The sequence below is a fragment of the Cnephaeus nilssonii genome (assembly GCF_951640355.1).
Source record: "Cnephaeus nilssonii genome assembly, chromosome: 21".
NCBI classification, from domain to species: domain Eukaryota; kingdom Metazoa; phylum Chordata; class Mammalia; order Chiroptera; family Vespertilionidae; genus Cnephaeus; species Cnephaeus nilssonii.
In genome coordinates, this window is record NC_137092.1 from 655569 (window position 1) to 681103 (window position 25535).

Sequence of the window (25535 nt, forward strand, 5' to 3'; positions counted from 1 at the left end):
CTCCCTCCTGCCGCCCGCACACGCATTGCACCCGCAGAGCCGCTCAGGGGACCCCCCCCCCCCCCGCAGGAGGTTTCAGACCCGAACCGGAAGCCGGCAGCCGCGCATGCGCAGAGGAGAGAGCTTGGCCCACCCGCCGCGCAGACACCGCGGCCTCCGGACGTGCGGGAGCTCAAACCGGGCCCTTTAGAAGCCGAGGTCCGCTGTCCAGGCCTCTGACCACAAACAGCCAGGCTCCCAGGTCCTCCCATTAAAACGTGCCCGCCAGGGTGAGGCCGTGCGCCCCTGGATCCGGGTGAGGCTGGGTCCCAGGTCCGGGTGAGGCCGTGCGCCCATGGGTCTGGGAGAGGCCACGCGCCCCTGGGTCCAGGTGAGGCCACGCGCCCCTGGGTCCGGGTGAGGCTGGATCCTGGGACCGGGTGAGGCCACGCACCCTGGGGCCTGGGTGATGCTGGGTCCCAGGTCCGGGTGAGGCCGTGCCCCTGGGTCCGGCCGAGACCAAACCAGAGGGAGTTGGACCTGCATTACCACCATTTGTCCACCATCCATTGCTGAGGGGTCAGTGCTGACATGTACACATAAGGAACTGGTGGACACTGAAATTGGGTCTCAAAAGAACTGTTGGTCCAGAAAGAAACTCACTACAGACTGATTCATTTGCCTGTCAGCATAACTATTATTGCTCGTCTCACATTCGGTTCTTATAAGTATATTTCTAGTGACACATGATCTCACTCATCTAGGGGAAATGATGAACAACGTAGACTGATGAACAAGAACAGACCCAGAAACAAGGAGGCATCGATCGGACTGTTGGGCCTCAGAGAGGGGGGGGGGGTAGTGGGGAGAGATCAACCAAAGGACTTGTGTGCAAGCATACGAGCCTAACCAATGGTTAAGGACAACAGGGGGATGGGGGCATCCGTGAGGAGGGGTGTGGGATGGGAATGGGGGGATGAGGACAAATATGTGACACCTTAATCAATAAAGAAATTTAAAATTAAAAAAAAAAAGTGCCCGCCAGGCTCCCGCATCCCTGTCCCCCCGAACCCTGAACAACCCTAACACAGAGGCCGGCGTTGAGGCCCATGAGGCCTCGGGCCTCCTAGGCTGGAGGCTTCCAGATCAATAAACCTTTCCTACTTCACACTCTGACGTTTTGAATTTTGCCCCCCCTCCCACACACAGACACACACAAACAAACAGACAGACAACTAACTGGAAGAATTCTGGCTTTTTAAAAAAATGGTTTTCTCCTTTAATATAAAGACATAACCATTTTTATCTTTATGTATGTGTGTATATATACATAGATTGATTTCAGAGAGGAAGGGAGAAGGAGAGAAAGATAGAAACGTCAGTGATGAGAGAGAATCATTGATCGGGGCCTGCAACCCGGGCCTGAGCTGCGATGGGAAATCGACCCTCGACCTCCTGGTTTATAGGTCAACGCTGAGCCACACGGTGCGGGCAGGTGTCTTGTTTTTAAGCGTGTGTGTGTGTGTGTGTGTGTGTGTGAGTGTGTGTGTGTGAGTGTGTGTGTGTGAGTGTGTGTAAAGAATGCCTGCAGTACATGCTGTTATTATATAACAACTTTTTGCTTATACCTCCCAGCAGCCCTTCACCAACTGCGCAAAGATGACGGGTCCTGTTTGCCTTCTGTCTGTGAGTCCAGCGACTTGGCATTTCTTCTCATTTCCTCCCATTTCCAGGTGCTTTTCTTCACCAGGGGTGACACCCCCCCCCCCCCCCCCCCCGGGCCCCCAGCCCCAGCTCCCGGGTCTCAGGGCCATTGTGGTGTTTGACTGTGGCCACCAGAGGGCGCCCCTCTCCGCAATACCGGGCCTAGTGGGCGGTTTTGCCAGAAGCTAAACAAGAGAACAGCATTCAGCCTGGCAGGCCTGGCCCAGAGGGTGAGCTTTGACCTATGAACCAGGAGGTCACGGTCACCGCACAGGCCTGGGTTGCGGGCTGGATCCCTACTGGGAGGCGTGCAGGAGGCAGCTGATCAATGGTTCTCCTCATGGATGTTTCTATCTCCCTCTCCCTTCCTCTCTGGGAAAAAAAAAAAAAAAGATTTTAAAATGTAAAGTTTTGGTTTTTCAAATGCAGTTGACTTGATGAACGAGGCCAGGAAAATTAAGCTAAGAAAGACTGAAAGACAACGGAGATTTATAATGTCAGCTGTGAAAAAGGAACATGAGCAGGTCCCAGTTGCCGATGGTTCATAGCTGTGTTACTGTAAAGACTAGGTAGGGTGTTTCTAGGAATCGCCGCCTGTGAAATAAAACCAACAGAAGACAAACTGTTGCCTAGTTAATTGTAGCATATCCTTAAGGGGTAGGAGGATGCTTTTGGCCGCTGCTTTGACAGGGTGACATATATGTGTGTACAGCGAAAGCATGTGTCCGTGTGCTTCCAGCGTGGATGGGAGGGGAAATCGTCACTGAACTCTGGGCGTTCCCCGCGTGGGGCGCTCTGCTCCGGAGGGAGACACCGTCCTTGGGTAGTTTCCGTTCCTTGCAGCAAGTAAAGGAGGCAGGGACTCACACCCAATGCCGAGTCTCACAGAAGGGAGGCCGAGCCAAGGCTTATGCACACGGTTTGGTCAGTTACACGCTGATTTCCAGTTCTGCAGTTGGCTGAACCTACCTGGTTCAGGTCAGACAAGCTCATCTGGTTGGAGCTGTGCCTGCAAAACACTGTTGGGCGTTTTAACATTGAGCAAGAGCTGCCCAGACCTGAGACCCGTGTGGGAGTGAACAAAATAACCAAGGTGTTGCAATTTAGATGGTAATATTTCTAGAGCAAAGAACAGCAGTGAAGTCATCTATTCCAGTTTGATGAAAATAGTCCATGAAACAAATTTTAAGAGACTTAGAAGCAGTACAAAGTTCCCCCAAACAACATAATCCTATGTAATAGAAGGGTAATAGGCAAATTCACTGAACCGCGGAATGACCAGTCGCTATGATGTGCACTGACCACCAGGGGGCAGTCGCTCAATGCAGGAGCTCCCCCCTCGGTGGTCAGTGCGCTCCCACGGGGGTGGGGGGGGGGAGCTCAGCTCAGCCAGAAGCGGGGCAGCTGCGGGGGCGGGAGCGCTAAGGGCCAGCGAGCAGGTGGGTGGTAGGAGGGGAGAGGGCGCAGGCGGGGCTGAGGGCCTCCCCGCACCGAGTGCACGGGTTTTCACGCTCCGGGCCTCTCGTGAGCATATATATGTACGGCGGACAAACACCGCGGAAAAACCACGCAGTACTCCACACAATTCCTCATGCGTTTATGAAAATTCGTGCATTGGATGCTTTTTACGTTTTCATACCGCAGTGAGGCTGAGAGGAGCACGCGTTGTTGATGGCGTTTATCACGGGCTACTGGGATGATAGTTTCAGGTTAACTCCTTTTCCACGTTTCTACGGCGAGCACGTATGACATGTATCTTTATCCAATTGAAAGGTGTTTTTTTTTTTTTTTTTTTTAAATAGTACTTGAGATCTCTTTGCCCAGGTTCAGTACCTGCCAGCAAACTTTTGAGCTATATTTGGTCTCTTGAGGCACCTGCCCTCCGAGGCAGAAGGCCTCGTGCCACCGCTTTGCAACCAAATATATGCAGCGGCAGCAGCAGCAAGAAAGCACCGGCCGGCCCTGGCCGGTGTGGTCCAGTGGTTAGAGTGTCCGCCCTTGCACCAAAGGGTCGCGTGTTCGATTCCTGGTCAAGGGCAGGTGTAAGGACCCAGGTCCCTCTCCATGGAGGAGACCACAGGGCGGGGACGGAAGGGCCACGAGGACAGAGACGGGAGGATCGAAAGGAAACGGTCCGGGAAGGGCCTGCACCTGCGCACATCCCGGGAGGAGGACGGATGCCGGGAGGAGACGCTGCCGGCTTTCCTCGCAGCTTCCGGAGAATCCTGAGTCCAGCAGCCTGGCTGCGGAGGGAGGGGCTGGGGTGACGCCTGTGCGTGGAGTCACAGGGGCGGGAAACTGAGGCAGGCTCTCCCTGCAGCCTGGGACCCGCAGAGCCAGATCTCAGAGCGGTCGTCGCGGGGGGCTGTCGGCAGGTTGGAACCCAAAACCTAACCGGGGGACGGCAGAGAGCAGGGGTTTCTGGGCCAGCTCCTATCTGGGGGTGCAGCTCTGTCCTCCAGCACCAAGGTCACCCGGGCGCCGGCTCTGAGTCTCCGACCGTCTTCTTCCCGCGGGGTCTGCAGGCTGCACCTCATTCAAGGTCGGCGAGGACGTAGCTCCCCAGGGTGCCTCCTGCAGAGACAAGGATCTGGGCATCACCTTCCCTCTCCCTCACCCACTCACCTCAACTCTGACCTCTCCCTCCCCAAGGAATAAATTTTTAAAATAGCCTATATAATAAAAGGCTAATATGCAAATTGACCCAAGGCAGAACTGCCAGTCACTATGACGTGCACTGACCACCAGGGGGCAGACGCTCAATGCAGGGGCTGCCCCCATGGTCAGTGCGCTCCCACAGGGGGAGCTCAGCTCAGCCAGAAGCCGGCTCACGGCTGGCGAGCACATTGGTGGTGGCAGGAGCCGCTCCCACCTCCACGGCAGCACCAAAGATGTCCAACTTCTCCCCACGGGCCCAAGCCGTCAGTCAGACATCCCCTGAGGGCTCCCGGACTGTGAGAGGGCACAGGCCTGGCTGAGGGACCCCCACCCCCCACCCCCGAGTGCACGAATTTCGTGGACTGGGCCTCTAGTCTATATATGTTTTTATTGATTTCAGAGAGGAAGGGAGAGTGAGACAGAGAAACATCGATGATGAGAGAGAATCATGGATCGGCTGCCTCCAGCACGCCCCCCACTGGGGACCCAGCTTTCCTTCTGTGGAAACCCCGTCACTCCTGTTCCCCTGGGGAAGCCAGTGCCTCAGGGAGAGCGAGCAGAGGCCCTTCTCGGGTGCCCTGGGCTCCCACCCCCCCCACCCCCCCACCCCTCCACCCCCCCACCCCCCGCCCTGGGCAGACTTCCTCCGTCTTCCTACTCACGGGAAGCCCGCCTCCTCCGTAGGAATCGGAACAAAACCCCAGCGAGGAAGATGAGGACGACACCCATGAGGGCCCCGCTGATGATGCCAAAGACCAGGGCGCCCGACACGGACGGCTCTGAAACGGCAGCAGCCAGTGGGCGCCGGGAAAGCCGGGCCCAGGGCACCCCACCCCACCCCGGGCACCCCTCCCGCCCAGGGCACCCCTCCCGCCCAGGGCACCCCTCCCGCCCAGGGCACCCCTCCCGCCCTGGGCACCCCCTCCCCACCCCGGGCACCCCACCCCACCCCGGGCACCCCTCCCGCCCAGGGCACCCCTCCCGCCCAGGGCACCCCTCCCCCCAGGGCACCCCTCCCGCCCTGGGCACCCCTCCCGCCCTGGGCACCCCTCCCCACCCCGGGCACCCCCCTCCCGCCCAGGGCACCTTCCACCCAGGGCACCCCTCCCGCCCAGGGCACCCCTCCCGCCCAGGGCACCTCCCGCCCAGGGCACCTCCCGCCCAGGGCACCTTCCACCCAGGGCACCTTCCACCCAGGGCACCCCTCCCGCCCAGGGCACCCCACCCCACCCCGGGCACCCCTCCCGCCCGGGGCGGCCCTCCCGCCCGGGGCGGCCCTCCCGCCCGGGGCACCCCCTCCCGCCCGGGGCACCCCTCCCGCCCGGGGCACCCCTCCCGCCCGGGGTACCCCCTCCCGCCCGGGGCACCCCCTCCCGCCCGGGGCACCCCCTCCCGCCCGGGGCACCCCTCCCGCCCAGGGCACCCCTCCCGCCCAGGGCACCTTCCACCCAGGGCACCCCTCCCGCCCAGGGCACCCCACCCCACCCCGGGCACCCCTCCCGCCCGGGGCACCCCCTCCTGCCCGGGGCACCCCTCCCGCCCGGGGCAGCCCTCCCGCCCGGGGCACCCCTCCCGCCCGGGGCAACCCCTCCCGCCCAGGGCACCTCCCGCCCAGGGCACCCCTCCCGCCCAGGCACCCCCTCCTGCCCGGGGCAACCCCTCCCGCCCAGGGCACCCCTCCCGCCCAGGCACCCCTCCCGCCCGGGGCACCTCCCGCCCAGGGCACCCCCTCCTGCCACGTGAACCCCTGTCCCATCCTCGACGGGTGTCCTCCCCCGGGCTGGTCCGTACCCCAGGTGGCAGCGAGGGGCTGCTCCAGGCCGGGGTGCTGCACCTGGCAGGCATATCCCCGCTCCTCCCCGGGGGGCACGGCCAGGGCCGCCCACGCCTGGTAGGTCCCGTCCCCGTTGGGCAGCAGGGCCCCGGGCTCCGCGCGCCGGGCGTCCAGGGGCTGCCGGTCCCGCAGCCACCTCACGGTGATGTCGGGCGGGTAGAAGCCCAGGGCCTGACACCGCAGAGTGGTCGCTGCCGAGGCTGCGTGGCGCGTCACCCGCACCGAGGGGGGCACTGGGGGAAGGAGGAGCGTGTGGGGAGGGGGCCCCGCCACCCTCCCCAGGGGCACCCCGACCTTCACTGCCCTTCTGCTCCGGGGGGGAGGAAGGTGCCCGTACCCCCTGCACTGCGCCCGGGGCTCGGCGCCCGCCATACCTCGCCGGTCCAGGACGCCGGCCCCCAGCTCCAGCAGCCGCCCCAGCTGCTCGGGGCAGAGCCGCTCCAGGTAGGCCCGGTTCTGCCGGGCCCGGACGGCGTTCACTTCCCACTCCATCTTGGTGGCCCAGGCCCCGGGCTCCGCCGCCCTCCAGCTCAGCATCTCGGGGCGGAACTCGAGGTGGTCCTCGCCGTCGTAGCCGTACGTCCAGAAGCCCCTGGTGCTGTTGTCGGCCCCCACCTCGCAGCCCAGGGCCACCTGCAGGGTGTGGGGCCCTGGAGACACCCCCAGATTCGTTACCCAAACCAAAGGAGCAGGCGGCTCTCTCCTCCATCCGCGGGGCCTCAGGAAGCAAACTCCTTCCTTCCTCCATGCCTCCCGGGACCCCAAATCTCCTTCCTGCCCCCAGCACCCCAAATCTCCTTCCTGCCCCCCAGCACCCCAAATCTCCTTCCTGCCTCCCAGGACCCCAAATCTTCCTACCTCCTGGGACCCCAAATCTCCTTCCAGCACCCCAAATCTCCTTCCTGCCTCCCAGGACCCCAAATCTCCTTCCTGCCTCCCGGGACCCCAAATCTCCTTCCTGCCTCCCAGCACCCCAAATCTCCTTCCTGGCCCAGGACCTCCGGGGCCCAGCCTCCCTCCGCCCGCCCCGCACCGGAGCTGTGGTTGCGGTTGTCCATGATGGTCCAGAAGTCCAGCGTGAACATGTGGTCCCAGCCTTTGAGGCTCTGGCTCAGCTGCAGCCACAGCGGGCCGGACGCCCTGACCCACGGGGCACGGGGCTCCGCGCGGCGGCTCTCGTGATCGTAGAACACGAACAGCTGCTCGTCCACGAAGCCCACGGCCTGGAACACGGGCAGCCCCAGGTCCGGCTCCGTGGCGCCCATCAGCAGGTAGCGCAGCGAGTGTGGCCCTGGGGAGGCAAGAGGCGGCTGGGCCCCGGGGATGGGGCGGCGGAGGCCCGGGGCCTGCGAATCAGCTCCCACCCCAGGGTCCCGGGGCTCGGCCTGCGCAGAGTGACGGAGCCTCTCCTCCGCCGTGGGCCCTCCGGGTGCAGGACAGGCTCCCCGGAGCCCAGGGCGCAGGCTGCGGCCCAGGCTCAGCTCGGAGCTCGGAGCCGGGGAGCCGGTGCGCAGAGCATTCGCGCCGCCTGAGGCCCAGAGACTGAGCAACAGCCTCCAACCACGTCCACCGCGCATGTCAGGGGCCCCCGCGACCACGGGCCAAGCTGACCTCTGACCTCTCACGGAGGGGCGGTGCCCCCATTGCGAGGAAGGTCAGGGGTGGACCCCGGTGCCTGGAACAGGGGCGCATGACGCACTTCTGCCTGGGCCCGTGGGAAACTCCTAGTCCTTCCTCGGCGCCAGGAAACCTGATTCCCAAAGTCTCGGACCCGGGAGAGGCCTTTCCCCTGAGCGCCCCCCCCCCCTCCCGCGGAATCAGCGCAGCAACCCGCCCCGGACACCCCGGCTCCCCCGAGCCGAGCGCGGGCTGCAGGCCCCGTGCGGGGCGGCCGTGAACCCTGCCCCCGGGAACCCAGAACTGAACTCCGAGGCCCCAAAAAGAGGAAGCCGGGTTTCCAGGCGGAACAACAGTCGCCAAGAAGCAGTAAAACCCGCACAGATTGCTAACGGGGGGGCGGGGGCGCCCAGCCCAGGCGTGGAACTCAGACCCCAGCCGTCCACCGGCATACACGCCCCCTGCACCCGCCCAAACCCTGCACCCGCCCACCGCAGGGGGACCCCCTCCGCGCCCGCCCGCCGGCACAGCCCCGCCCTGGACGCGCCCCGCAAGGGCAGAGCCAGGGGCGCGGTGGTCGCGGTCCGGGCGGGCGACAGGGAAACAGGACACAACCGGCCGGAGAGACGCGAAACCCGAGACTCCAGTCCCGGGACCTGCTGCAGCCGAGCTCGGCCTCCGGGAGCCACTTGGGGTCGAGGAGGGCGGGGCGGCTCTGCGCGCGACCCGCAGAGCGGGGGCCGCGGGTGGGGACCAGGCTGGGCGCCCCACGGCCCGGTCCCCCCGGGAAGGTTGGGGAGGAGGCTGCGCGGGGCCGACGGCCAGGGGTCTTGGCTCTGCAGCTCAGCTCAGCCCCGCAAACTCGGCGCCCCCCTTCCTCCGCGACCCCCCCGCACTCACGCGCTCGCACCCCGAGGGCCCCCAGCGCGCCCAGCGCCCCGAGCAGCAGCAGGAGCAGCGCGCGCCCGGCCGGCAGGCCCATCGCGGGCGGCGGGCGGGGGCTCGTGCCCGGAGCAGTCACTCCGCGGCGGTGGCCGCAGGGAAGTTCCTGGGCCGCGCAGTCCCTTTCCGGCCGCGGGCGCGCCTGCCGCCCAGGGACGGATCCGGCTGCGTCCCAGACTCCAAGCCCCTGGGCCTGTTGCTGACCCTGGAAAAGGCGTTTAACCACTTCCCTTTTTTATGTTTTTAAGATTGATGTCAGGGAGGAAGGGAGAGAGAGATGGAAGCATCAGTGATGAGAGATTCAGGGATCGGCTGCCTCCTGCCAGGGCCCCCACTGGGGATCGAGCCTGCGACCTGGGCACGTGCCCGGACCGGGAATCGAACCGTGACCTCCTGGTTCCTAGGTCGACTCTCAACCACTGAGCCACGCCTGCCGGGCGGCATTTTCATTATTTTATTATTTTATTTATTATATGTTTTAAGAGGGAGCGAGGACACCTTGCAGGGGGACAGAGAAAGAGACCTGGAGAGTGCGGCCTAAGGAGGGTGCCCGCAGCGGGCAGGGGTCCAGGCAGGGTCCCCGGAAGGAGCGGGTCATCTCGATGCAGAGGAACATTTTTCCAGGAAAGCTCGGTGGGGAGCGCGGTGCAGCTGCAGGTGTGGGCGGGCTTCACCCACGATGCGCGTTACCTCAGGCAGGTGCCGGCTCACCCACCTGGGGAGACAGGAAAGCAAAAGGAATGCTGGGAGTTGAGACTTTTTCTTTTTTAATAATCTTCACTGGAGGAGCCTGCAACTGAGGCACGTGCCCTTGACGGACATGAACTCTGGACCCCTCAGTTCGCAGGCCAACACTCTACCCACTGAGCCACACAGGCCAGGCAGGAATTGGGCTTTTAAAGCCGGAATTCTCTACTGAGGTTCCTGGACCAGGAGCGTCATCCTCACTGGGAACCTGTCAATGGCCAATTCCCCGGCGGATCCCAAACTACCGAACCGAAAAGGCAGGCGTGGGCCCTGCTCCTCTTTTTTAAGACCCCCCCCCCCACACACACACACACACCCACACCCCTCACACACACACACCCACACACACACCCCGCTCTGATGCGCAGTCAACTGGCGAAGGGCTCTTACCTGCGCTCTGGGGCAGGGCCTGGGCTGAGCGACCACACAGCTCCCACCCTGCCCGCCGGTGTCCACGAGTGTCATGTCCACGCCGCCAGGGGTCCTGGCTCTGCAGCTCAGCTCAGCCCCCATCTCAGCACAGTTCCCGCCGCCTTAGAGACTCCATCCCGTTTCCCTTTGCCAACGGCCACGTGCGTGCAGCTCATCGTAGCAACTGACGTACAGACTCACTTGACTTACTGTTTATGGGGGGGAATTGAAAGCAGATAAGCAAAATGGGGAAAATAAAAACCAGCTACAACCTTATCAGAGATAAATCGCTAAGGACATAGCAGTGCGTCTCCTGTTAGGTGTTTTTCACGGATAGAGCTCCAGCTTGGATGTGAATGTATAACTGCCTGGTACGAGTACTTTCCCAATATTCAGGTGCGGAGTGAATACAGCAATGAGTGAGCGAGTGAATGCGTGAAGGTTAGACTGTGAAGCCCAGCACGCGTGGCTCAGTGGTTGAGTGTCAACCTATGAACCAGGAGGTCACGGTTTGATTCCTGGTCAGGGCACAGACCCAGGTTGCCAGTTTGATCTCCAGTAGGGGGTCTGCAGGAGGCAGCTGACCCATGATTCTCTCTCATCATGGATGTTTCTCTCTCTCTCCCTCTCTCTTGCTCTTTGAAATAAAAAAAAGATTAGACGGTGAAGCCAACTGCAACCCCCACCCCCCCTGAGGCCCTCCTGGCTCCCGTGTTGCCAGAGTCCCTGGGACTGTGGACATCAGAGACGTCCTGTTGCAGCCATAACCGACAGGAGCAGCAGGCAAGGGATCAAGAGTGTCAACTTCCTGGTCCCATTGACAAGTCCGCGTCTCAGGGCAAATGTCCGCTGAGTCCAAAGGCCTGTTTGCTCCCTCCTGGCCCGTCCCTGCACCGTGGCCTCACTCCCGCCTGTTTCTTTTTTAAATTTCTAATTTTTTTTTTTACCTAAAACTCATTAAGCGCGTTAGCGAGGAGTTAATAGGTGGGGTGTATTTTAATTTAATGCACTTTATAAATAGACAGAAATCTTCTCTTCGGCTCTAGTTCATGTTTTAGTGTGAGTGTGTGTGTGTGTGTGTGTGTGTGTGTGTGTTTACATAAGTTGTCCTTGGTCCTCAGGGCTGTCCTAGGGCAGATCCCAGCTCTCTGTCTCCCTGTCCTCGCTGGTGAGGTGGTGGTTGGCATGGGATCGAGGTAAGGAAGGAGTGAGACTCGTGCATGGACTGTCTGGGGCACAGGAAGTGTTCAGTGAACTGCTGTGTTTATCAGTCTTCTGTCACTCTTACACCAACAGTTTCCAGATTGTGCCACATTGTGACCAAACAAATGTATATATAAAATTTTTTAATATATTTTATTGATTTTTTACAGAGAGGAAGGGAGAGGGATAGAGAGTTAGAAACATTGATGAGAGAGAAACATTGATCAGCTGCCTCCTGCATGCTCCCTACTGGGGATGTGCCTGAAACCAAGGTACATGCTCTTGACCGGAATCGAACCTGGGACCTCTCAGTCCACAGGCCAACCCTCTATCCACTGAGCCAAACCGGTTAGGGCTGTATATATAATTTTTAACATATGTCCCCCTTGAGCCCTTCCAGCCAACCCCCCACCCCCACCCCAGGCCTTCACCACCTTATTGTCAGTGTCCATATATGCATAGAAGGTCATTGGTTGATCACCTCCCACCCGCTCACCCTCCCCTGCTTTCCCTCAAGACCACACTCTGTTCCATGCGTCCACATGAGGGTAGAAGTTTCTGATCACCTGATGATGCTTTATAGGAATGACCTTTTACAGGAAACTGTTAACAGATGCAGACACTGGGAGGGAATGGTCGCAGACTGGTGGATTAGGAGTAGACTGTCTGCAGCAATGCATTTTGGGTACACAGAGTGCCCTTGGGTCTGGGGACACACCACCGTGCAAGCGTCTGGCTCAGCCGGGGGAGTGTGAGGCCTAGGCAATGCCTACTTCTGTTCAGAGTGCGTTTTGTTTTTTAAATATTTTCATTGATTTTAGAGAGGAGGGGAGAGGGAGAGAGAGATAGAAACATCAATGATGAGAGAGAATCATCAATTGGCTGCCTTCTGCACACCCAGTCCTGGGGATCAAGCCCACAACCCGGGAATCAAACTGTGACCTTTTGGTTCATAGGTCAACGCTCAACCACTGGACCCCATCAGCCAGGCTACTTCCGTTCATTGTTAGCCTTCGGCTCGTTCTGTCTTGGGCCCTTGACGGGCAAAATGGCCTCCATATTTAATATCTCCCCGGGGAAAACTGTCCATATGCTTTTGTCACTGTGACGAGAAAAGCGACAGTCTATTCTCACGTTCACCTGTGCGCAACTCGTGTTTTTGTAAACTGCCCTGTTTTGTCTCATTTCTGATGAGCGTGTGTGTGCTTTAAGGGCACGTGAATTCCGATCGATCTGAAAGGCAAAGTTAGAGTGCGAAGACACAAACTCTCCACCTCTGAGTCTTCTCATTTGTGAGAGGTGATTATAACAGCTGTTTTCTAACATGGTGTTTAGAATGCGGTTAAAAGTTTTAAAAAGATTTGATCCAGGAAGCCCTGTGCACAGCGCCTGGCATCTAATCAAGGCTCCCCCGTGTGGATTACGATCATGTGCCCTAATGTAATACTCATGACATCACAGCAACACTGCTAATCGGAGGCTGCTGCGCTACTGGGGGCGGGTCCGTGTCCTCTTCCCAATGGCCTATGTTGAGGTCATCTAACTATTAAAATAATAACACCGGCGTGGGTCAGTGGTTGCCTTCGACCAGGAGGTCAGGGGTTGGATTCCTGGTCAGGGCACAGGCCCGGGTTGCGGGCTCAATCCCCAGTGGGGGTGGGGAGAGATGTGCAGAAGGCAGCCGATCCATGATTCTCTCTCATCTTTGATGTTTCTCTCTCTCTCTCTCTCTTCCTCTCCCCCCCCCCCTTTCCCTTCCTTCCTCTCTGAGATCAATAAAAACATGTGTATATATTAAAATATAATGGTGCTGAAAAGATAAAGCCTATGCAACCTCTCTCCGTCTCGGGGGCTGTGATGCTGAATTTTCTACGCGCGTGGAAGGACGCTGAAGTGGCTTCTCCATGAGACGATGTCCTCCCATTTCCTCCTTTGGCCTCATTTCTGCAGAGACGGACAGACCCGGCCCCCTCCCCGGGCTTCTCCGTTTATTCTAAACCGTGGGCACCACGAGGGCAGTTACCTGTATGTCTCCTGGTCAATCACTGGTTTGGGGAGTCCATGAACCAGCCCACGTGAGCTTCTTGTCCGCCTGACAATGTATTGATCTTTATATTTTTTCCCTAAAGGTCCTGCGAGCCAGCCTGGGTCTGACTGCTCGGAGCCCCAACTCCAGCATCACAGCTTCGTCAACTGTGAGTCACAATCACTTCTTTCCGACAAAAGGAAATGAGCTTTAAAACGTGCCCATTTGCAAAACAGAAATGCTGATGATCAGTAATTATTCCATGAAAGATGCTAACTCTGTTTAGTCATCCACTGATCTTGCTCTAACTTTAAAACTTGGTGATTATTGACCTCTGTTGCATTTATCCTAAAACACCCCAAAATGATCTAGTGCTTTGCGTATCAACAGTACCCTGGTGTATTCACCGCTGATACATTCCTGTTTTTTGTTGCTGTTTTATGCCTTCATATTAGCAAAATATGAAATTCCGTGAAAAACAAACAAAAAAATCTTTAATAACCTCCCACCTTCTGTAGCAGGGAAACAAACGGCTTATACTTGAGAACGTTCCCGTCAAGAATCTGGCAGGAGCAGGTATTCTTATATCATTTGGATGTTTTTGTTAATGTTTGTAAGCAATGTACTTAGAATCACTCCTTACCCGTTCGTATCCTCCTGGTGCTCCTCATCACACATCAGGGGTGAGAAACGAGTTGCAACTCCCCGACCCGGGCCCACAAGGCCTGAGCAGGCTCTGGCTGTGAGCGGAAGGGGGTTTTGCCCTCACTCCTGGAAATGTGCAAGAGTGAACTGCTTTTGGGTTTGACTGATTGTAGGTGGGTTGTGTATTGAAGGCTATTGAATGCAACTTACAATGCTTAGTAGAAGTCCTTGTTCTTTTAGTTGAGATGTAAAAAAAAAAAAAAAAATCTCCTGCGTCATACAATGTCAACCCAAAGTTAATGATTGAGGGCCTAGCCGGGCACCCTGCACCCCAGCTGTGCCAAGGGCTGCTTGACTTTGAGCGCCACCTGGTGGCCATGAGAGCAAACAGCATCCTCCTCTATGAAGGCCTTCAGATGGGCAAGGGTGAGTGAGGCCAAAGCGAATCTGTGAAACTACCTCCCAGCAGTTCAAATAGATTCGGGAACTTTAACGGTTAGAATTCAGTTCTGAAAAAAAAAAATTAATTCTTACTTAAAACTCTTTGCAATGACTGGTTAGCAACTGGGCGGCTTTAATGCAATTAGTGAAACGGTTTAGGCTTTGCATTCATGAGAGCCAGGGTAGGTGTCTGTTCTGCGGGACCTTTCTGCGGCCTACACTTTAGAGCAATCACCTTTGGGGGCTGCGTGTGTGTGTGTGTGCGTGTGTGTGTGTGTGTGTGTGAGTGTGTGTTACAATCAGGGTGCCAGGCTGATCTCAGTCCCATGGCAATGTTACAAACCCTTTACGTCCTTTTACCCTTATTAGCGCATAATTGAATATAATAGGTTTATTATTACTATCACTAGTGGCCTGGTGCACGGAATTTGTGCACATTAAAAGGGGGACCCAGAGTCCCCGCCCACCCACATGCCCCTCAAAATTGCATGAGACCCAGATCCGGCCGCCCCCCCCCCCCCCCCACACACACACTTGGGCTAGATCCAGACCCAGCCAGTCCCACCCTTGTCAAGCCCCACTGGGCAGGGGGCGTGGCCTTAGATCCCCTGGCCTGGCACCGGGTGGGGGGTTTGGCCTGAGGTCCCCCAGCCTGATGCCAGGGTGGGGGGCGTGGCCTGAGGTCCCCTGTCAAGCCCCATGGGGGCGGGGGAGGGTGTAGCCTCAGGTCCCTGCTGATTGCTCATTAAAGCTCCTTATGGGAACTTGGCCTCAGCTGTGGGTGCAGCCATCTTTGTGATGGAGTGATGGTCAATTAGCACATTCCCTCTTTATTAGGTAGGATGATTGCCACACTGACATACCTTTCCAGGAATCTCATACTTTTGTTCCCTGTTAAGCAAGAGCCAGTTCCAGTGTTACTAACTTTGCACAAATACTTTTTTCTTGTGTCAGCCTCCTTCGCACTGCGGTCATTTTACTTTTAAGAAGAAGAGAAGACATTTAGTATTTTAAAAGTGATTCTGGCCCAGCCAGCTTGGTTCCGTGGTGGAGCATCGACCTATGAACCAGGACGTCACTGTTTATTTTCCCGGACGGAGCACATGCCTGAGTTGTGGGCTCGATCCTTCGTGTGGGGGGTGCAGGATGTTTCTATCTCTCTCTCCCTCTTCCTTCCTCTCGGAAATCAATAAAAATATAGTTAAAAATAAATTTTAAGCCCTAGCCGGCTTGACTCAGTGGGTAGAGCGTCGGCCTGCAGACTGACGGGTCCCGGGTTCGATCCTGGTCAAGGGCGCTTACCTGGGTTGCAGGCTCCCTGCCCTGGTCAGGGGTATGTGGGAGGCAACCAATCAACGTGTCTCTCTCACATCGGTATTTCTCTCCGTCTCTCCCTCTCCTGTCCACTCTCTCTAAAAACCAATGGGAAAAAAATATCCACAGGTGAAGATAATTAATTAATTAATTAATTAATTAAATATAGCAAAAGTAGATATTTTAAAAATAAAGAAATACATTTTAAACGCTCTTTTGTAAAACGACATCTATGTCTAGACCCCGTGTCTAACTGCCCCCCCCCCCCTTTTCGTGTCTGTTGTGACCTTTGTCACGGACACTGTTACCTTCTTCTGGGTCCCGACCCTCCACACCCCCCCACAGGGCAGAGCTCGTCCCGTTCACTCTCCTACTCCATGGACAGAGGAGTGAGGACCGTCCTCTGCGGAATGAGTGAGTTTATCTGCCAGCATTTTCCTACACGACGGAGCCCAGGGCCGTTCATCGATGGGTTTACTGTAGTCTCGGGGCTTCTAGTGGCCTCAGGGTCATCGTCTATCGAGCGGGGATAATGGTTTCTGTTCAGCAAAAGAGTAAAAAACCCACCTGTTCAGTGTCTGCCTAGAAGTGAATCATGACACCGAGGCTGAGGGGTTGGGACCCGCCTCTAAAGAGAGCGCGGGTGGGTGCGGAGCGCCGTCTAGTGTCCACCAGGACGAACAGCAGGATGTGCTGTGAACATCGCCCGCTCTGCGGGGAAGTGTCCGGTCCACCCAGCATGTGTTTGCAGGGGCGACAGGCCTTCCACCGAAGGCCCACTCACACCTTAGCGAGGAGTTCACAGGTGGGGCGTATTTTAATTTAGTGCACCTTATAAATGGACGAAAACCTCCTCTTCTTCGGCTCTAGCTCATATTCTAATGCGTGTGTGTGTGTGTGTGTGTGTGTGTGTGTTTACATAAGTTGCCCTCGGTCCTCAGGGCTGTCCTAGGGCAGATCCGAGCTCTCCGTCTCCCTGTCCTCGCTGGTGAGGTGGTGGTTGGCATGGGATTATGGGATTGAGGTAAGGAAGGAGTGAGACTTGTGCATGGACTGTCTGGGGCACAGGAAGTGTTCAGTGAACTGCTGTGTTTATCAGTCTTCTTGACACTCTTACACCAACAGTTTCCGGATTGTGCTACATTGTGATCAAACAACAGTATATATAATTTTTAAAAACAATTTTAATACATATATGGTAAAATATATATATATAATTTGTACTTATATTGCCAGGTTGTGTTCTAAGAACTATATAAATACTAATTCATTCTCAAAATCATCTCTAAAACAGGTACTATTGTCGGCCCTGTATCGATGAGAAAGCTGAGGCATGGAGTAGTTTAGTAAATTGTTCAACGTTATATAGTTTTGTCTTTTCCAGTGTTGTTGTTTGTTGTTGTTGTTGTTGTTGTTCATCCTCACCTAAGGACATTTTTCCATTGATTTTTAGGGAGAGTGGGAGGGAGGGGGAGAGAGAGGGAACGAGGAACATCGATGTGAGAGAGACACATGGATTAGTTGCCTCTGCAGCCAAGGTACATGCCCTTGTCTGGATTCAAACTCAGAACCCTTCTATCCACGGGCCGATGCTCTATCCATTGAGCCAAACCACCCAAGGGCTGTATCTTCCTATTTTTAAAAGTTTCCAAAGATTCTGACTCTGGAGCCATTATGACAGTGTCAAAATACAATTTTCAAAAAATTCAAGCATGATTCTCATACAGATACTCGAGTTCATATGTGGGTCAAGGCGTGGTGTGTGTCACTAGAGAGGCAGCAAGCAGGAAGACAACGTTAGAGCCAGACGGGACACAGGGGAATGGAATGTGTGTTCAGTCACGGAGAGAAGGAATGCTGGAGCCTGAAAAAATCAGACAGAACTGGCTCAAGTCCTGTTAGGCAACACAGTGGGGCCTTTTAGGGCCATCTTGTCTACTGGACAGAACTCATGTGCGTCTGTGCTGGACAAAACCCTTACGCACCTGTCCGTCTCCTACTGGTGCGTCTAATGTTCACCTCCTCTGGGCTTAATGCAAAGTAAATACGAAGAGAGATTTCCCTCAGCTAAAGCGGTGCTAGCTGTTCGCCCCATAGGGCCACCGAGCGTTTGTGACATGTCTAATCCGAGTTGAAATGTTCAGGAATGTAAATTAGACACAAGACTTTGAAGACTTGCCATTGGGAAAAAAGGACTATGAACTCTCTGATTTTTAAAGATATTGGTTTCATATTGGCTGAGCTGGACATAGTTGGGACATATATATTAATGTAAAGATGTATCGTTACAATTATTTTCACCTGTTTTTGATTTTCACTTTTTTCTGTGGGATACGAGAAAACTGAAAATGACCCAGGTGACTCTCAGTCCATTTATTAGCATTGCCTAGGGCAGTGGTCAGCAAACTCATTCGTCAACAGAGCCAAATATCAACAGTACAACGATTGAAATTTCTTTTGAGAGCCAATTTTTTTTAAACGTAAACTATATAGGTAGGTACATTGCTATTAACTTAATTAGGGTCCTCCGAAGCTGGCCTAAGAGCCACACTCAAGGGACCAAAGAGCTGCATGTGTGGCTTGCGAGCCGCAGTTTGCTGACCACGCTAAGGCTTAGGGGCATTGGATGACCCAAAGGTGAACTTAGACACTTTCCCAATGCAGTTTGAAAGGACACGAAGAAAGACCTTTGCCTTGTGTTTACGTTTGGATATCGTTTCCCACACAAGTCACAGGCATCTGGAGAAGGGCTCCTTGCTTCTCCGCCTTCTGGCCTCCACCGTGTGGGCAGGAGGGTGGGAGTAGGACTCTGGGTGGCTTCTCTCCTGATAATTCGATTCCATTTAGACTCGCTGCACAGAGGGGCGTCAAGCTGAGGGGTCATCTTAGAGGACGGAATCCCAGGAATCACACTTACATGAGGCTGGTTTACACCAGGACACCGATTTATAGGGAAGGTGGGTCCAGTAACCTGCCATTCAAGACTCCATACAGGGATTTTCTTAAAAAATATATATATATATATATATATGTTTATTATTGATTTCAGAGAGGAAGGGAGAGAGAGAGAGAGAGAGAGAGAGAGAGAGAGAGAGAGAGAGAGAGAGAGAAACATCAATGAGGAGAGAGAATCATTGATCGGCTGCCTCCTGCACACCCCACACTGGGGATCAAGCCCGAAACCTGGGCCTGTGCCTGACTGGGAATCTCCTGGTTCACAGGTTGATGCTCAACCACTGAGCCCTGCTGCCGGGCCACACAGCTCTTTTCTTGATGGCTAGGCTCCCTTAGCCTGTTTCAGACGGGAAGTGGTTCTTTGCCCACAGAATCCGAGCAGAGTGGCATGTTCTCATTTTATCTTTTTAGCAAAAATAAAGGAAGATGATGAAGGTGCTTTCGTTGTTCGTATAGTTTCAAGAATCTGTTATGATTCTTAGGCCCAACATCACACGGGTGGATGGCAGGTCTAAAGTGTTTTTCTACGGCTGCTAATTCGTCCATTACTAATCGTATTAGGCTGTTAATTCCGAGGACGTGAGCAGGAGTAGACACAGTTTTCAAATGCTGAACGGATGGTATTCAGTGAAACCATGGGGTTATCCTCAGTCTAAACCAAGATGCCTGGTTTCTCATTCATCCCTGAGTTTATCTGTTTAAGCCCCTTTGTGACCTCACACAATGGGTTCACCGCTTGGTGTGTCTGAGCCAAAAGGCACACAGCTCTTGTTGGAAGGAAACGTTTTTGGTTTTGACTGTGCGGAGGGAGGGAGGTATCGGAATACTTTTCAGAGCTCTGTCTCACAGCAGGAAGGTTTACCAATGGCTTATAGGCCCCATTTGGTTCAGTACATGCTGATCTCTTCTTTGCAGTTGGCAAAACGTAACCGCGTTTGGCTAGCAGCTACACTGGACTTCTTTGCGGTGGGCTCAGCTTGGTCAAGTTCATCAGGCTGCCCCTGTGTCTGCAAAACACTGTGGTCCATTTTCCCTCTGGCACCTCTAACGCACATTGGCATGTAGACGTATGTTTGAATAGGAATTTCCGAGGAGTTGTCATACTTCCTTTGTCCCTAAACACAAAACACGTTCCCGTTAAATATATGAGCAGAACGTCTACCCAGCCTTTTTCTTTCACGACTACAGTGCAATGGCTTTGAACCCAAGGGCACCAGAGGAAGTAACAAAACTTAAAGCGGTAAAGCAAATTTTGCAATAGCCGACCTCAGGCCAACTTTAGGAGGGATGGGAAGAGGTGAATTCACAAAATTTAAAAAAAAGGCATCATCATTTACATGTTCCAGTACTTTCCCTCTTTTTCTTTTTTAAATGTTGCCATTCCCTTTTTTTAATGTTTCGAATCTATAGTTCACCTTATCAAAGAGTCTCTTATTTTTTAAAATATATTTTTTATTGACTTCAGAGAGGAAGAGAGAGACAGAAACATCAATGATGAAAGAGAATCACTGACTGGCCGCCTCCCCGGGACCCAGCCCCTGGCCGGAACCGAACCCAGGACCCTTGAATCCACAGGCCAACGCTCTATCCACTGAGCCCAACCAGCCAGGGCAGGGGGGTCTCTTATTAAGAGTCTCTTTACCTCCACCTACAGGTGTGAGCTCCCACGTAGGGGGTGTTGTATGCACCCTGACGTGTTGGGCATTGTAACTGGAAGAAACCCAAAGGTTTCATGGGCCGAAATTCGCCTCTTTAGTGCTGCATACAAAAAATAAATAAATACACAACCGAAGGCTTGTTTGGGACCAAATCCTCGCAACGTCTCCCACTGCGGAGTCTTGCGGGGGCGCTGGGCAGGCCGAGGGGGTCTTCCTTCCTCGGTTATCGGCCCCATTCTTGAGGGCCAGGCCCCCTGCCGGGTCCCACGCAGAGGGGAACCCCGACAGCTGTTTACAAACAGCCCACGGTCTCCACTTGGGAAAGTGCAAAGGGCGCCCCGCCCCCCTCTGTGAAAAGAGGGATTTGCTAACGAGTTTTTCCCAATGTCTTCACATCAAAGATGCAAGTCTCTAACCCGCCACCACCCAGGGCCCCCGGGGAACTTAGGGACCCCCCTGGCATCCCTCCCCGGCTGCTCTGGGCTGGTCCAGAACCGGGTCCCAGTCCCCAGTCCCCGTGCGCTGGTACGCAGAATTCACCCAGGACCTGTGTTACTTCCCTTGCGAAGAAACCGAATTATCGTGGAATTTCGAGTGACAACGACTTCGTGTTGGTCCCCAAGGGAAGGTGAACATGTGCCCTACCCCCCCTGAGAAAGGGAACTTCCAGGGGCCAAGGAGCGAACAGGTAATTTAGAAGAAAAACAGAAAGTGGTCTCCGATGGTCCTGGGCTTGCCTGGGAGTTGGGGGAGTTGGGACGCCCTGGACGCGGCGTCTTGGCCGTTACAGGGAAAATAAATACCGGGCACGAAGCCTGAGGCTTCTCGGATTCTTTTCCGACCGACCCCGGGGGGTTGGGTGCGGGGGATTTTAATATTTTCCCCCTTTTGTGAAGTGTAACAAACACAACTTGGGCGCGCGGCGGCGGCGCGGAGCCTGCCAGCCGCGGGCGGCGGGAGCACCAATCAGCGCGCGCCTGCGCTCTATATATTCGGCGGCGGCCCGCGCTGCGCCATCGGCGCTTCGCCACTTTTCCCAACTCTTTCCTCGATCTTCGCCCTCGTCGTCGCCATCGCCATGTCGGAGACGGCTCCCGCCGCGCCCGCCGCCGCGCCCCCCGCGGAGAAGACCCCCGTGAAGAAGAAGGCTGCCAAGAAGCCCTCCGGGGCGCGCCGCAAGGCGTCCGGGCCGCCCGTGTCCGAGCTCATCACCAAGGCGGTCGCCGCCTCCAAGGAGCGCAGCGGCGTGTCGCTGGCCGCGCTCAAGAAGGCGCTGGCGGCCGCGGGCTACGACGTGGACAAGAACAACAGCCGCATCAAGCTGGGCCTCAAGAGCCTGGTGAGCAAGGGCACCCTGCTGCAGACCAAGGGCACCGGCGCCTCGGGCTCCTTCAAGCTCAGCAAGAAGGCGGCCTCCGGCGAGGCCAAGCCCAAGGCCAAGAAGGCGGGCGCGGCCAAGGCCAAGAAGGCTGCGGGGGCGGCCAAGAAGCCCAAGAAGGCCGCGGGCGCCGCCACCCCCAAGAAGAGCGCCAAGAAGACCCCGAAGAAGGCCAAGAAGCCGGCGGCGGCCGCGGGGGTCAAGAAGGCGGCCAAGAGCCCCAAGAAGGTGAAGGCCGCCAAGCCCAAGAAGGTCGCCAAGAGCACAGCCAAGCCTGTGAAGGCCAAGGCCGCCAAGGCCAAGACCGCCAAGCCCAAGAAGGCGGCGCCCAAGAAGAAGTAGGTCCGCATCCGCTTCTCAACCCAAAACGGCTCTTTTCAGAGCCACCACCGAGCTCCAAAGCGAGCTGAGCACGCCTCACCCCTATTGGCCTACCCCCCCCCCCCAAACCCCGTCCCCTTTAACCTTTGGCTCTAATGCAGCGTTGCTGGCGCGTCCTTGGGGATGCCCGCAGCCCCCCCCCGGGAGGAGGGGGTTCGTGTGGGCCTGGCAGGGCGGTTGCTGAGGTGACAGCCAGACCGTCCGCGTTGGGGACGGGGGTGTCAGTCCGGGCCGTCCCTGCAGCTCGGTGCTGGCGGGGTTCCTGGTTCGCTGGGCGGAACCGCCCTCGGCAGCCCTTACCCTCGGGCCTGTGGACAGGAAAGCAGTCGCGTCATTACCCCCCCCCCCGGGCATCCCCGTCCCTGAGTCTGGGGGACGGATGGCACCTTCAGGCCAGAAAAGCTTTCGAAAGTCCCGCCCGCTCGCGGGTTGGCGCACTCCGGCCGCCCGACGCCTCGTCCTGGATGTCATTGGACGGGCAGCTGCTGTCGCACGTTTGCTTTATTTTATTTTTGGCTTTTTTTTTTTAATTTTGCCTTTTTTGTTGGGTTGAGTTTGCCCTTCTCGCTGGATGTGGATGTGGGAATGCGTCTGGCTTGTTTTGGAAAGTCGGGCTGCTGTGTCCTGGGGCGCTTTTTGGCCTGGAGCCCTGGGAGGAGGCGGCGCGGGCGCCTTCTCGCTCATTCCTTTCATTCCCGTTTTCCTGGCGACAAAAAAGCGCCCTTGAATGGCTGCCGCCCCGGGGCCTTTCTGTCCCTCGGACCCTGTCCCCGTGAACTTGGGTGTGGCCGATCGGAGCGCACCCAAAACAACCTCCCGTCGCCATGTTGTCCTGGCGGGCGGCTCCCCATCCTCCGTCAGACAAACATGCAAACCCTGAAGAGGCCTTACACGCCGTGTGTGTGTGTGCGTGTGTGTGTGTGTGAGATCCACGCAGAGGGAAAGCGTCGGGGGCTCTGGGTCTGTGTCTCTGAGGGCGTTAGTTCCCGTCCGTGGGTTGTGTCACCCGCGGGGCGGGTCTGCTGGGTGCAGCCCGGGGCACTGTCAATCCCGCACGGACGTTTCCGGAGACAAGTTCCCGGGGCGGGGCCGGGGCCGGCGCGCAGTCCCGGATCTGCTGCCCCAGGCTCCTGGGGGTTCACTCCCGCTTTAGGGGGTGACTCCAGTTCACCGCCCCCCGGGGCTGAGCGCTTCATCTTCGTTGTCTGTGTAATGACTGAACAGAAAGACTTTCACTCACGACTATCACACACACACACACACACACACACGAAGAAAGACGGTTGTCTCGTGTTTTTCCCCCATTTTTCTGTTGTTAATGTTACATTTAAAATAATTGTGAGCTCTCCGCATTTCCGTGTACAAGTATGGGTACGAATATATGGATCATTTTTGATACGTGAATGCATGGATCTGTTTATAGGGCTTATATTACGGATATGTGAATGCATATGGATAATTATTTTCCTCAAGGCCATTTACTATCTGCCTTTTCTGCCTCCCCTGCCCTCCCCAGTCCACCCCCACTTGAGACAGGACCTTTATCGCAGGTAAATTCCATGCAGAGGTGAACGAACTCTTGGTTTTCTATTTTGTCCCTTTGATCTTTCCAGCCATCCCTAAGGCCAGATCACACGGGTTTAAGTCCTGCTCACAGGTCTGCAGGGCTAATAGATGAGCCATAGTCGATATGCAAGTAATTGGATGTCAAATAAACAGATGTTGTAACATGACTTGAATCGCTGATAGAGCTGATTTCCTCTCATCACTCCTTTCCAGAAGTCTCTGGTAATTCCGTTTTTGTTTTTTTGTTTGTTTGTTTTGCTTTTCCATAATTACTTTGGGGAGCTCCCCCTTCCCACCCATTCAGAAACCTTCAACACCCTATTGATAGTCTTCTTGGGATTTTATTTTTATAAGTTAAACTGAGGAGATAAGTTTCATATTCAAGAACATTTTATGCTATCCCATTCAACTAGTTTGTACTTTTCTCCAAATATATATTCCCATTTTTATTACCTCTATTCCCAGTTATTTTGTTTTCTCTGTTCCTGCTGCAATGCATATGGATAATATTTGTCTGATAGTCTAGATTCCTTGAGGGCCAGTATTCCATCAAGTGTACATAGAAGATACCCAGTGAGTGACTGAAGAAATCTGTGCACGAGCGAATTTATCTCCACAGCAGTGCTAGCTGTTCGTAGCCACATAAATGAGGAGCAAAGACACAGGTGGAATCATTCTAAAAATATCGTTTATTTAACCCAGTATATCCAGAACATCATCAGATCGTCCGGTGAGGTTACTTAACATGGGTCACCCTTTTCATGCACAGGTGGTTTATTTTCCCGTTATAAATTGATGTTCACTATCTAGTTGTGTTTGTAATCTAGTGTAGGTTTTAAAGAGACACCAAGTTGCATAAACTTCAGGCCCCAGAAAATTGTGATCTACTCCCTAGTATCCTGTCTTATATTTGGAAAGTTTAGAAAAGGAACACACCAGTGCTTTCGTATTTATTAAAAGGGGGCCTGGGTGAAGGAGAGACAAGTGCTACAGTGGCTCCCCTTTGTGGGTGAAAAGGGAGGTTCCTCACTGAGCGGGTCACAGTGGGTAGTCTCGCCCCAGGCGGAGCATTTCAGTAAAAGGCTCCTTTTTGCCTCTGAAAGGCAGCAAAGCGCTCGCCTACCTAGTGGTGCTGATCGTAGCCAGTTACGTGGACACCAAGGTGCAGAGAAAGAACCAGGCACCGCATAGGTCTTAAATAAATTACCTAAAACCCCAACCCCCCAACAGTGTGCCCACAGGGTCTTCCAGAACAAAAGTCCTCAGCAGTGAGGGGTTTGGGGCCATGGGTCTTGCTGGCTGGTCAGGTTTCGTGAGGGTGTGGCCAGGGGGCGCCTTGCAGCTCCCGGGCTCAGGAACTGGATTTAGGCCTCGATGACGTTATCGTTGCTGGAGGCACTGAGACGGACAGGAGCAGAGCAAGGACAATGGCCCAGGTACAGAAGGTCAGCAGGGTGGGAGCCCCAGGCGCCTGCCTTGCCCCAGGGAGACTTTTCCTCCCCTGACTTTTCTCCCTGGAGATAACACCTGGGCCTCAGTGGTATTTCAGCTCCAGGCCCAGATAAGCAACAAAACCAGCTGTGGCTGCCATTAGGACCAGCTGCATGGACTAATGTCCCCCTGCTCTGGTGCCTGCCAATCAATCTGTGGAGACCACAACCCTGAATGGATGCACCTGGCAAGCTTCTGGATATCCTGTTAAGATGCGTCCCTGGGATCTCCCCTGACACCCCAGCCTTTAAAACCCTGAGGATGGAGGACCCAGGGCGCTCTCTCTCCCAGGAGCACACCCCCCCCTTCACTATGAGCTTCCTCACTCCCAAGCTCCAAAGGTGCTTCCGTTACCTCCATGACTCGTTTCCTAAGCCCATTTCTTCTAGAATTGCTCCTTCTACCTCTGATTTACCCGACAAATGTTCTCTTACAGTTTGGGTCTGGACTTTGAATTCTTTCCCAGCCAGAACCCAAGCACCGAGGAGGCTGAACCCAGGTTTGGCCTGATCCCGTGACCCCACCGGTCAGACATCTGGTGCTGGTTCCTGCCGCCTACATCTTCACCTTCACAGAAGCCCACCC

General features: G+C 55.6%; 2 protein-coding genes across 2 annotated transcripts; one reads left to right on the forward strand and one right to left on the reverse strand.

Annotated features, from left to right (window-relative positions):
* Positions 1–1798: 1798 nt before the first annotated feature.
* Positions 1799–8963, reverse strand: HFE (homeostatic iron regulator). Its single transcript, XM_079761685.1, has 6 exons — positions 8693–8963; positions 7209–7466; positions 6550–6825; positions 6133–6408; positions 5004–5120; positions 1799–4257 (listed from the first exon to the last, which is right to left on the reverse strand). The coding sequence occupies exons 1-6, from the start codon at positions 8772–8774 to the stop codon at positions 4217–4219; spliced, it is 1050 nt and encodes a 349-aa protein (XP_079617811.1). The 5' UTR covers positions 8775–8963; the 3' UTR covers positions 1799–4216.
* Positions 8964–21136: 12173 nt separating this feature from the next.
* On the forward strand, positions 21137–23917 carry LOC307093383 (histone H1.2-like). Its single transcript, XM_079761444.1, has one exon. It carries the CDS (start codon positions 21213–21215, stop codon positions 21852–21854), a length of 642 nt encoding a protein of 213 aa, XP_079617570.1. The 5' UTR covers positions 21137–21212; the 3' UTR covers positions 21855–23917.
* The last annotated feature ends 1618 nt before the right edge of the window (positions 23918–25535 follow it).